This window comes from Melozone crissalis, unplaced genomic scaffold (assembly GCF_028551555.1).
Source record: "Melozone crissalis strain CALT ecotype California unplaced genomic scaffold, PUWL_Pcris_2 ptg000023l_1, whole genome shotgun sequence".
Taxonomy (NCBI): domain Eukaryota; kingdom Metazoa; phylum Chordata; class Aves; order Passeriformes; family Passerellidae; genus Melozone; species Melozone crissalis.
This window is the reverse complement of record NW_026535801.1, coordinates 29849770-29862371: the sequence shown is the minus strand read 5'-3', so window position 1 is coordinate 29862371 and position 12602 is coordinate 29849770. Positions and strand designations below refer to the sequence as shown.

The following is a 12602-nucleotide window of genomic DNA, read 5'->3' as shown; positions in this document are numbered from 1 at the left end:
ATTTAGTTAGGGTATTTCTGGCTCATAGAAATTTCAAATTCAAAATTGTAACCTACCACCCTGTAGGTTACAATTTTCTTGCTTAGGTGATGTCACATTAGTGAGTCAACCGTATGGAAAAGCTTGATTGAGGTCAGTAAACCTGAGGTTTTTCTCTCAGTTTTGAGGAGAACCTCAACTGATGAAAAAAAGACTCAGGTAGAGAGTGTTTTTTTAAAATTCTTGTTCCAACTTTTGAACACCTTTTTAAAGATCTGATAGACAAAAAAAAAGCTAAGTTGGATGTAACTTGTGACAATTGAGTCAAATAGAGGAGGGGGAAGAGGATGGACACTGCAATGTAAAACTTAAAATAATGTGTTTTTTTTCTCTTCCAACTTTATATAATTTCTTTTAGCAACAGTTCTCCAACCCACCAAATGGAGCTCCTGCCTCCCACCAATGATGTAAGTACTTGAGATCATGTTAATGTGGTGCTTTTCTCTTTTAGGACACTGGTGAACAGTTCATTTCAAGACCTTCTTATTCTTTTTGCAATGTAGCATCTCCTTCCTTCTGCTTCTATTCAAGATGCCCAGCAGTGGCTTCATCGTAATAGGTTCTCTCCATTCTGTAGACTCTTCTCAAGTTTTTCGGGTGAGTTTAAACAGTCCAAATATTCTGGTTTTTTTCTCTTCTGTAAGTGCAGCTCTTCTGCTGGCCACATTTGATGGGATCCTTGGTCTGATCCAGTGTGGTTGTTCTTTGGTTCTTAGATTAATTACCAGTTAGCAAAACTGTTTGTAGACCTACAGAGTAAGTAAAAATGGAAGGAAATAAGTTAAGATGGAAGGGACTTCCTAAGTTCAGGAAGTGCAACTTCAAAGCAAGTCCAGGGCCTTGTGCAGTTGCCTTTGAACATCTCCAAGGCTGGAAATTCCACAGTCTCTCTAAACAACTTCTTCAAATACTTAACTATTCTGACAGTGAAAATGTTTATTCTTATGTCTAATCAGCACTTCATCTTCTGTCTGCTGCCTCCCATCCTGTCCATGTGCATATTTAAGAAGCATCTGGCACCTTCACTGTGCCCTCCATTCAGTAGTTGTACACACCAGTAAGGGGGTGGAAGGGGCAGCTGTTAGCGGTGTTGAAACCATGAGGAGACTCTCTCTGACTTGCAGCACGATGAAATAAATCAGTGAATGTGACAGTTACAGAAGACCAGGTCATTTAATGGCCAGTGTGAAATATCTGGCTTGTTTATGAGTTGGCTGGAATATTTTCCAATGCAGCACTGTTCTTTTGGCAGCTTCCAGCTTTCAGTTTCACAGTGATTGATTTAAAGTGCACACCTCTCTGAATTTGCAACTTCTCTCTATAAATCGATCTGGTTTAGCTTTGTGGATTCTCTGTGCCCTCTACCCCTGCCCTTTTCTGCTGCCCATACATACTATTTGGAAGCTGAGATTTGCTTAACTTCTGAAGAAAAATCAATTTGAAATATGTAGGTGCCGACTTACTGAAGATGTCCAAAGAAGATTTTGTTCAAATCTGTGGGCCTGCTGATGGAATTCGGCTCTTTAATGCAATTAAAGGAAGGTTTGTACTATTTCCTTCCTATTTTTTTATGATCCCTTGATAATTTCAGTGTTAACTAGAAGTTAATCCTGGAGTTGTAGTATTTAAAATTCCTTTTAATACTTGAGAGACGTTCTCTCAGGGACTGGAGATCACAATGATATTCAAATCCAAGCACAGCTCAGAAATGTTGCCAAAACAAAGCAGCATAATGTGGATCTCTAGTGGTTTATTTGCTACCAGCTGATAGCTCGCATCCATTTCATGAGATACACAGCCTACACTACCCTATGCAGCTCATAAATTCTACAGCTGAGCAGGATTTAACTCAGTAGAGGCAGGTATGATGAACTGCTTAGCAAGTGCTGTAAACTGTTTATCCTTATCTGGTGTTGAAATGATTAAGATGCTCTGCATCACCTCCCAGGAGTCTCTTGCTAGACATCCTAGGCTGTCTAGTCACCAGCATCAAGACTATCCCTTAGTTTGTTACTTATGCACGGCATGAATGATTCCATCTCTTATTGTCTGATAGCTGACTTGGAACTTCCAGATCTATTTCAGATCTACTCAATAACTTACTACTGTCTTTGATTAATCCATAGAAATGTGAGGCCCAAGATGACAATTTATGTCTGTCAAGAACCAGAGCAAAACAGGTCCCATCTCCACCAAAAACGAGAAAATGGAGATGGCAGTCTTTGTGGTAAGTTCTTATGGATGGATTTTGTTAAACACTTGCCTGGTAAGAATGCTGCTTTCTGCCTGAGCTCCTGTGCAGGACAGCTTGGTGTCCTTAGTGTTTGAAGGGATCCTGTTTATCCCAGTTTTGCCACTTTGGTTGTGGTTTCACAGCTACAGATTCCAAATGACACTGTCTGCCTGGGGGACAGACCCAGCTTACAAATTATCTGCAGAATGCCACAGCAAAATCTCTATTCAGTTCTTAGTAGCCACAACAGCATTAGAAACCACCCTTCCATCCACAATTTGCTTTAGATTATGTCTTCTTGTCTGAAAAAATTCAGGGAAATTAAAAATCAGTATGTCTTAAAGTAATGTTATAATTCTTGAAAGTTCAAAGCTTTTGGGAATTTTTCATCCCTCATGACACAATGTGCAATCAAATGAGAACAAAGATTATCCTTAAATCTTGCATTTAGTAATAAACAGGCACAGCCTTCCTACCTGGTAGCTATAATTTGGATTTCTAAAGCAATACTGTCATCCATGGTGTTACCTTATACATTGTATGTTCTAGTTTGTGCCTATGGAATCAGTGAATGGTGTCTAATAAAAAACTGCTTTTGTGTCACACAGCATGTGTTTTACTATTTGATTGAATGTTTTTTTTTAAACTTCAATAATCAGTAAAAGAGGATTATCTAAAAATATAAGCAGCTTTATGAGAAGGCTGTTTTACTGCCTCATGATGCAAGTTGTAATTAGTCCCCATGTTTTCCTCTGGGTAAAAGTGATGTTTTAATTGCCTGCTGCATAGAAATAGTGGGTATTTTTCTGCAAATCATCAAGTCAGATATTTGGAGGATGCTTTAAAATACTAAACTTGTTTATTCCACTTGAACCTTCATCTTAAACCCATTTGGTTGTTGATGGTGAGTGTCTTGGTGCCATCTGTATTTGCTGTTCTGTAGCTGCTTTCCACTTGTTGCAGTGTATCATGCAATCTTCTTAGAGGAGCTGACCACGCTGGAGTTGCTGGAGAAGATTGCGAACCTGTACAGCATTTCTCCACAGCAGATCAACCGCATCTACCGGCAGGGACCCACGGGCATCCACGTCCTAGTGAGCAATGAGGTGAGGGGCTGAGGGCTGCAGCTTGGTCAGGGGTGCAACAGTTGTCTGACTTCTTGGAGTTAGAATGAGCTTTCAAATTATGGAGTGTGTCTTCAAGGGAGAATTGTAAAGCCGTTAATCCCAACAAGTTAAAGTAGCGAATCAGCATGCACAACACTGATTTTGGTTTCAAGACCTTTGCTTTGTAAAAGATGTTGGGGTTTTTGTTTGCTTTTTTTAAAGTAAAAAAACCCCAAAATTGGTCATTTATTGCGCTCTACCTGAAAAGAGGTTGTGGCAGTGTGGGGCTCTGTCTCTGCTCCCAAATAACAAGTGTCAGGATGAGAGGAAATGGCCTCAAGTTGTACCAGGGAAAGTTTAGATTGGGTATTAGGAAAAAATTGTTTATTGAAAGGGTTACCAAGCATTGGAACAGGCTGATCAGGGAAGTGGTTGAGTTACCATCCCTGGAGGTGTTTAAAAGTTGTGTAGCTGTGGCACTTGGGGATATGGTTTAGAGTTGGACTTGCTAGTGCCAGGTCAATGTTTGTGCATGGTGATCTTAGAGGTTTTTTCCAACCTAAATGATTCTATGAATTTCTTTTCATTTTGGCTACTTACACACATTTTGAAGTAAGGATCTAAAGAACTTTTAAAATTCAATAGGTAAGTTCCTCAAAGAAGGTAAGTTTTAAAATCTGTAGGGCAATTAGTTTTACATCTTGGCCCGTGTTTCCAGGCACTGGGTCTGTCACTATATGCATACTATAAGTTATGGACCTCTGATACTGTTTGTGTCCCATTATATGATGCCTTAATTTAGTCCATTCCATTAACTTACAGGTTAATAGTGAGTTGCCCTTCCTCTTTTTCCTCTACTAAATTACTTACTCATTCATGCACCAGAATCACTTAAGGAGCTTCATTTAAAGAAGCATTGTTAAAACAAATGAAGCAGAGCATAGGTCTCAACTGGAGCCTAAATGGAAGGCTGTAATGCTTATTCCTGAAGTCTCCTTGCTATTCCAGCCTGATTAAATCTGAAACTTCAATGCTTTATGGATGCAAAGTGCTTGGAGGCAGCTCTTGGTAGGGGAATTGCATGAACCAGCCTGGGTATAAGGCTTTAAGTATTTGCTTAAGTCAATTATTAACAAGTTCTATTGCTTTTCTAATATTTTTTTCTTGTTCTAGTACTACAGTGGCAAGAGTGTGGCACTCTGTGAATGTACTTCATGCATCATTAGGCAAAGACACACAAACTGGCCAGAGAAGCTTGATTTGGAGGAGTAGGGGCTGGATGTTAAATCCAAAAGAGTATAGGGAGATCAGTCCAAGTTGAAAAGGGTGTTTTGATGTGAGAATTTACAGATGAAAAAAAGCACTTGTTGAATGATACTCAGTAGCTAGGAGAAGGCTTTTTCAGAAATCTGGATTTCATGAAATGATCAGAGAGGTTCAGGTCACACCTCCCTTCTCTGGAATTGTGTCCAGCATTTGCCTCAACTGTATGAGACACCTCCTGAAGGTAATTTACCTCTTTTGTCCCACATAACTACTCTAAGATGGGAGGAAGCATTGACTAAGGATGAGGCTTAAATGGGCTTTTCATATCGCAACTGAAATAATCTTATCTCCTTACTTAAGGCTGTCACTAGAATCTGCACCTCTTCTGAAAATCTAGTTGCCTCTCATGAATAGCTCAATAGCTTTAGGTTCTAGTCTTTCTTCCCATGATTTGCCTTGCTTCTTATAACAGTTTCATTACAATTCTTCTTCCTTGACAAAATACAAAAAGGTAAATGAATCCTACAAGCACAGCACCTGTACTTAATGTCTGATCAGAATAGCCAGATGGATGCTGCTGAGGTGGCTTTTCAGTAGCAATTCCTTTATTCAGCAGGGAGTCCATTTCTTGGGGTTTACCATTTCCAGGTTTTCATTAAATGCTGATGTAAGTTCAGCTGAGCTCCATTGTTTAGCTGAATATGTAATTACCACTGTTGGATTTTTAGGAAAGGGACTACCTTAATCCTATCTAAACTAGTACAGCTTCACTGAACACAGCAAAGGGTGTGATCTTTAATAAAATAATTGTAGTGGTATAGGAACCTTCAGGATCAAGAGCTGCAAAGAGGATGGTAAAATGCTGAATAAGCTAGATCAGTTTCAGGCAAGCACATTTAGTGTGAGCTTCCCTTAAACACAGTAGCCATTGCAAGGACCTTAATTGATCAGTCATGTACATTAATAATCTCATGGGCAGGGTTACTCAGGACTGTGCAGGATTAGACACCAAATGCTGTTTAACACCTCTCCTCTAAGTCTATACTGGCTCTGAAAGAATTGTGAATTTAATTGCTAAAAATGTATTGTGTTGGCTTTTTCCTTCTGCCCTTCAGATGGTGCAAAACTTCCAAGACGAGTCCTGTTTTGTTATCAGTACATTGAAAGGTGTGTATTGCTGCTGCTGTTACCTGTTTCTCTAAAGATAATTCCTCCTTTCAGTTGCACTAAATGTTATCACAAACTCAATGCTGTTATCCTGAAAAGATAAGTAATCTAATCTAGTATAAGTCAAGCTGTTGACTACACTATGATAGAATGATCAATGCTTTACTTTCAGTTACACTGCTACAAAAATTCCATAAATGCATTGACACCACTGACATAAATGAGCAGGAAGCCTTTGAGTAAAACAATAAAATATGATAGTATGTAGGAGTTTTTATATGTAAATTATTTGACTGAGATGTTCAACATTGTTTTTCATGAGTGGATTTTGAAACAAGTGTAGGAACTATTGCAAACTGCCTAGAAAGAAAATCAGTTCTGTATCTGTGGTGTTTCTTTAAAGCAATGAAAACATGTTTTACATTTCTTTTTATAGCTGAGAGCAATGATGGCTACCACATCATTTTAAAATGACCGTGCTGCACAGAGAGACTTTAATGGCCTAAAACTTAGTGCCTCACTGAGATTGCTACAACCTAGACTGGAAACACGAAGAACCTTCTGGATAAATGCTCCTGTGAACTAAGAATTACCAAACAGCTTAAGAAAAAACTTGCTTTTACAGATAGAAATTTTTGGTGGTGTGTGATTTTGATGGGTTTGGTTTTTTTGTTTGTTTGGTTTCATTTTTGTTTTGGTTCTTTTGGTTTTTTTAAGCTGGAGCTGAGAACATCCTCAAAGCTTGTACATGTTTTTTCCTCCCTCCCTTCCTCTTCAGTCTTGAAAATTGTAGAGGTTTCTGCTTATTACTTAGAAACATCTGCCTTGTACTAAAGGGAAATGAAAGATAAACAAATCCCAATTCTCTTCACCCCTCATGTTCAGATGAATTGATTTACTTACAGTTCTGAGTGCTCTCTTGCTTTCAACACACACCCTGATGCTGATGGATGTGGACTCCCCAGGGTTCCTCTTGTACTCTTTGAGGTGGAAGGCTTGGGGCTACCTCCCAGAACAGATTGGGCAGTGCAGAGGATGGGTTTGGTGCCCAGCCTTCACTGAAGTGTCAGCTCTGGAAGCCCACCACACTCTGCTGTTCTGCACCTGCAGGTGTGCTCAAAGCAGAGACCCTGGTCCCTCCTGACAGAGCTCCTGTAGTACCAATCCAGCAGAGCAGTTCTGGGGGGGTTCAGTGCAGGATAGGCAATTTGTGGTGAGCAGTTCAGGACCTTGTTATCTGTGGCTTAAGAGTACTATCCCTGAATGGAGCATATGAAGGTTTTCTGAGGAACTCTTTTGAGCATTGGAAGCTATAGTGCTCATGACAAATTCATACTATGGATTTATTCTACTCTACAAATTAGTGATTAACTGCTATCTTTACTGTAGCTGGGAATTAGAAGTTATAATCTGAATGGATTTTCATCCTGTTACTGAAGTAAAACTGTTTTGATCAAGACCAGGTAACAGATCATCTTAGTTGCTGCTTCTTATATTCTTGCTCTTTTACCTTTGACCCCTGTTTCCCATATCTGTAACTGTGATCAGCTCCACCTGCCCTTGGGCTTTTGGGACTCCATCCAAGCTCCATTAAGGTAAAAAGGTGGCTTCTGCTGAAGTCAAAGGCAAACTGCATTATACCTTTCTTGCATGGATGAAACCGTTTCACTTTTGACAGCTAACTAATGTGGCTTGTTTCCCCAAACTGAGTGTCCATTTACCATCAAAATCTGATTCTTGAACATTTCATTTCATCCTGAACTGACATGGAAAGCTGAAATACCAAACATTTTCCTGGAATGGAAATTTTTCAAAAAATGAGAAATTGTCAACTGGAAAACACTGAATAAAATGTTCCAGCCTTTTGAAATGGAAACATTTAATTAAATCCATTTGGCCCTTAAAGCAGCATCAGTTTGAGCTACTGTTGCAGCCCTCAGAAATTGTCATTCAAGTGCCTTGTGCGCCATGTCTCCCTTGGGGCTGAGCTCTTTGGCTGAATCACAGATCCCATGATGCTCCTACCCTGGGTTAGTCAAACAGGGAATGCGTCATGAGGGCTGGAGAGGTGCCCAGGGAGAGAGGGGGCCATGGAGCCCTTGAGTTACAGCTCCCAGCTGACACTGGAGGAATTCGGACAGACACGGACTGATATGTCTCTGACAAAAGTTATGTGTTTCAAGTGTTCCCAACAGAAATAAACAGCAAAATATTGAGAAAAGCAACCTTTTTTTCATTAAAGCATCAAGTTTTGCGCAAAAAACCCCACCCATCTCCACTGAATTTTTATTTTTTCTTAACACTGAAAATAATACTAGAATAGAAAACTTGTGTTACAATGGGAAAACCTTCAGCCAACTCAGCTAATTGAGCAGCAATGCCTCCTTAGGCACGATCTTGGCTCAACTGACTGTCCTGGATGCTCCATGAGTTGTAGGCATGCAAAAAGGATGTTTAGGCTTTGGGATGTGGTGGTTTCCCCCTTCTGTAATGAAGAAATTGAGGCTTCTTGGTTGAGAACCAAACTGTGTGGGCAAGGAGGAGCTCCTGGCCATGGAAGCCAGGTTGTGGCCACACACAGCTGCCTTTCAAAACAGTGAATGAATTCCAGATGCCTTTGTGAGCAGGTGGGACCAGTGTGCCCCTGTGCACCAGGAGCTGCTTGATTTTTTGTCTAGAAGGTGCTTTGGAAGATGGATGTTGGCTGTGGTTTTTCATCCTGCTGTGTAATACTGGCCCAGTGCATGGTGTGGCTGTCATGGGCATGCAGCTCAGGTGAATCTGACCTTGTGAGAAGGGTTCTAAATAGACCTTGAAGTTGCCAGGGGTGTAGCCTGTGTCATATTCTATCCACTTGGATGTGATAGCCCTCTGACTGAGGGGACACAGCAATACTGATACAGTAGAGTGAAGGAAGGATAGAGGTGGCTTTGCTGCCAGAGTTAGGGACTGAGAGCTGTTTGTTTGTTATAAAATGTCTAAATTCTTGATTCTTTTAAAAACCAACTCTTTCCTGTAAGGAATTATATGCCAGAGTCCTCTAACTGTTTCAATAGTACTTGCTTGATGAATTTTGAACAAAAAGAATTCGCTTAGGGCCTTCCTGTATTTAGATTTTTTAAAATAAATAAAACAAATAATTTTAGGATGAATTTGATATCTTGCTCTCGTGCTCTAAAAGGATATACCAGAGTAAACAATCCCATAGCCTATGTATATTTTCCTATGGGTTGGCTCTCTGTGAGCCTGTTGTAAAGCTGTATGGCTTAGGGGTGTGTGTAATACCTATCCTTATTTGACAGAGTGGTTCTAGTCCTTGTTTAGCCTCTGTAGCCCCATCAGGAATTTGGAGGTTTGTGATTGAGTAACATACATGTCCATGAAGACACAGCATGGCAGGCTTGGTGTCCAGAAGACTGCTGAGTTACTTCAGCTTAGAATCACACACTGTCTTGAGTTGAAAGGGACCTGAAGGGTCACAGAGTGCAATGCCCTGGTCCTTACAGAAGTACCTAAAACTGATCTTTGTTACTATGAGCGTCATCCAGAGCAGCCCAGGGGCTCCTGGAACGCTGGCAGGCTTGGTGCCATGACCAGGGGCAAGGGAGGTCCCTGGGCAGCCTGTCCCAGTGACCAGCCACCCTCCCAGTGAAGAACCTTCTCCAGTGTCCAGTCTGAACGTGCCCTGATTCAGCTTCACTCCCTTCCCTTGCTTCTGCTGCTGGTCACCAGAGAGGGGAGATCAGCACCTCCCCTCCCCTGCTGCCCTTGAGGAAAGTGCAGAGAGACAAAGAGAGAAGGAAAGACTTGTCTCACCTGTGTGTCAGGTAATCTTGACTGTCCTTGGATCTGCCATCCCTGGAGGGACTTGTTTGACCCATTTGTGGAAGTGACAGCCTCCAGAAGGAAACTTTTGTTTCCTCAACAGTGGAGGAAGCACAAATGTTTAGTCTGGGATAGATATCTAAATTCTATATAGACTAAAGGCAAGGGAGGTGAGTAGCTCCCACTCATCTAAATAACATTTAGTTTTTTTATTAAGTGCCTGTTACATTTATTTTTACTCTTTTTTTATAGTTGTTGCTTCTACTTCTTTCTTAAAAAGTTAGAAAACCTACTCAAAGTGATTTAACTGGAACTTCTTACAGCTATATGTGAAATTTGTGCAGCAGAACTTTATAAGGACTGGGGCTTAGGATAACAGTGAGTAACACTGTTTATCAAGCTGTCCAGCTCTTCAGTCGTATGTATGATGACAGCCACTATGAGTAAAAGGGCTTGCTGGGGATGAAAAGGCAGGATCATTATGTGATTAATACCAATATGACTCTAGCCAGTACTGCAGAGAATAAACTTGCATTCTTGTTGGATCTGTACTGTCTGTTTGAAATGTCATAAATTGTGGCATTTTCTCTATCAACGGAGTAAAATGATAGAGATCAATTACTATGACTCTGATGATGTCTGGAAAACTCTCAGTAATGCCCATGACACACACCTGCAGGGCAGAGAGAGGGCAAACAATCTGGTGATAAAATCTTGGCCATCTGATTGAGGTGGCAGGACTGGTGCTATTAAAATTAAAGCTCCTGTTCTTTCTGCTGGCCCTGCATGGTTAATTGGCTAAATTAGAAATAATCATTCAATATGGAAAATACTGGAGTTCTCATTGTCTTAGTGTGAAATTTAATGGGCTGAAATTTCAAGACTTTGAGGTGGTAAAAGGATTCTTGCATTTGAGAAGCCCTGAATGGCACTCTCCTTATAATGTAACATATACATATATATGCATATATATATACATATATATCCACATACATACTGTACTGTATCAACACATATTTGTGCTGAGTACATGTGTTCTTTGGCTTTAACTGGTACTCTGCTTTGTTTAGTTGCAGTTCAGTGTAAAAGACTCTGGTTGATCAAGCTTCAAAACCCAGCCATTCCTTGGGTAGAAATGTGAAAGTCCATAGTAGCAACTAGGTGATTTGGACATGGTACACTTGGAGGGATGTAAGTTTGATAAATTTCTGCAATACAAATCCCAGGCCTTGGTGAAGATGAGCATATCCTTTCACTAACACTGCAGTTCTAAATGCAGCTTCTGAAAATTAGTTAGAGTAACAGAGAAATAGATTGCCCAATGCTTAGTGAACTAGTAAGGCTACTCCATAAGCAGAACAACCATACGATGACTTTTCCTAGCTCAATGTTGTATTGCTTAAGCATTGGCTGTAATTCTAACAATCATCTGGTGGATGACTCAAATAGGTTTTTTTGTCTCTTATCTGTTGGGATTTTCTTTACTTTTCAAAGAAATGCTTATAGTCAGACTGTAGCTTCTCTTTCTCCTCCAGTTATGAAATGGTTTAACTTTATGCTAGTAATGGAAATATTTTTATTAGATTATAATCTCTTTGACAGCACAGGGTACTCAGAGTGGGGAGTGTTTGCTTTGATCATCACTACTGTGGGTGAATATGAGAAGGCAGACTGGAGGTGTATCTAACACCCTTGGCTCTCTCTAACAAATGGGTTAAGCTAGTGCCTAATTTTTTGTGCATTTTTGATTTGTACCTTTTTTTTCCCCATTCCCTCAAAATTCTGCTCCCTGGCAGGGGGTGCATTGGTGACCAGATGGTGTGCCCAACTTTTTAAAGTAGCCTGCTGTCCTGGTTTGCTTGGGGTGAGTGTTTATCTTTCAAAAGGGAGTTACCACTCTTCACTGACAGTGCAACTGTTAGAGGCAGGCAGTGCTGGCCACAAAGCTGGCATGATGGGCAAGGGTGGGTGGAGGTGGGTCGATGGGAGGCTGAGGCGTACCAGTTGTGAGTAAATACTGCCACACTCTTTGTCTTTTCCTTTGTTGGTTTTTGGGGTTTTTTGTACATGAATAAATAATAAAAAAAGCATATTTTGCACTGGCTCTTGTACTGTTGTGCAGAAGAAATCTGTATCTAGAATCTGTGCTCCAGTCAAAATGCAAATAAATCTGTTTGTAAGAAGCACGGCTTTGGTCTCTGGTTTATTTGGTGCGGTTGGGCACAGGAGCGCCTCGGCATCGGCTGCTGCTCAATGAGGGGCTGGGCACCACCTCGGGGTGAGGGGGAGCAGAGGGTGCAGAGTGCTGGGCAGAGAGTGTCAGCTGCAGCCAAACGTCCTGCAGTGATTTCCTCGAGTTGGGACTGCCTGCATTTCCCCACAGTGCAGAGCCCAGCTCGTGTTTGATCCGGTCATGGCACGAGGAGAAGCCTCGTCCCTGCAGGGCTGTGACCATGGGCATGTGCTGTACTGGGGGCACCAGCTGTGTCAGATGGCAGCTGGCTTTGCTCCTGCAGTGCTCAGAAGGCACAGCCATTTCAGACATCAGAGCTGAGCAGAGTCCCTCCTCACGGCAATGCTCTGTCCCATTGAGCAGCTGTGAGACACATGCTGGCAGTGAGGCTTGGACTGTGAAGCATTCACAGTGGTTTGACTGGAAGAACTCCAGTATCCTCTAAGGTTTAGACCGTAGATCTAGTAACTTACATAGTCAGGAAATGAGCAGATGTTCAGAGTCATTTTCCAGTGAGAGAAGATGGAGCCCAGTTTGGAGATGGCATACTCTTCCAGCAGCCAAAGTTCATGTCAAGGCAAAGTAGTGAGAATGGCTGTACAACCAGAGTAAGGGTGCTCCTTAGTCTGAATTGACCTCAAGCCATTTCAGCTCCTTTCCTCTGCTGAAGAAATACTTGAATCTCAAAATTAGAAAACACATCTTGGGCCTTGGGTGTGAATAGAAGTTCATA

General features: G+C 41.2%; 1 protein-coding gene across 1 annotated transcript in view; it reads left to right on the top strand.

The window, feature by feature from the left end:
• TFCP2L1 (transcription factor CP2 like 1) overlaps window positions 1–6443 on the top strand; it is a 30046-nt gene extending 23603 nt beyond the window's left edge. Inside the window, exons 9-15 of the mRNA XM_054278123.1 lie at window positions 398–446; window positions 543–636; window positions 1491–1581; window positions 2166–2266; window positions 3236–3378; window positions 5760–5811; window positions 6248–6443. Of these exons, the coding sequence (XP_054134098.1) occupies window positions 398–446; window positions 543–636; window positions 1491–1581; window positions 2166–2266; window positions 3236–3378; window positions 5760–5811; window positions 6248–6285 (568 nt within the window). The 3' untranslated portion in view covers window positions 6286–6443. The remainder of the gene's footprint in view (window positions 1–397; window positions 447–542; window positions 637–1490; window positions 1582–2165; window positions 2267–3235; window positions 3379–5759; window positions 5812–6247) is intronic.
• The last annotated feature ends 6159 nt before the right edge of the window (window positions 6444–12602 follow it).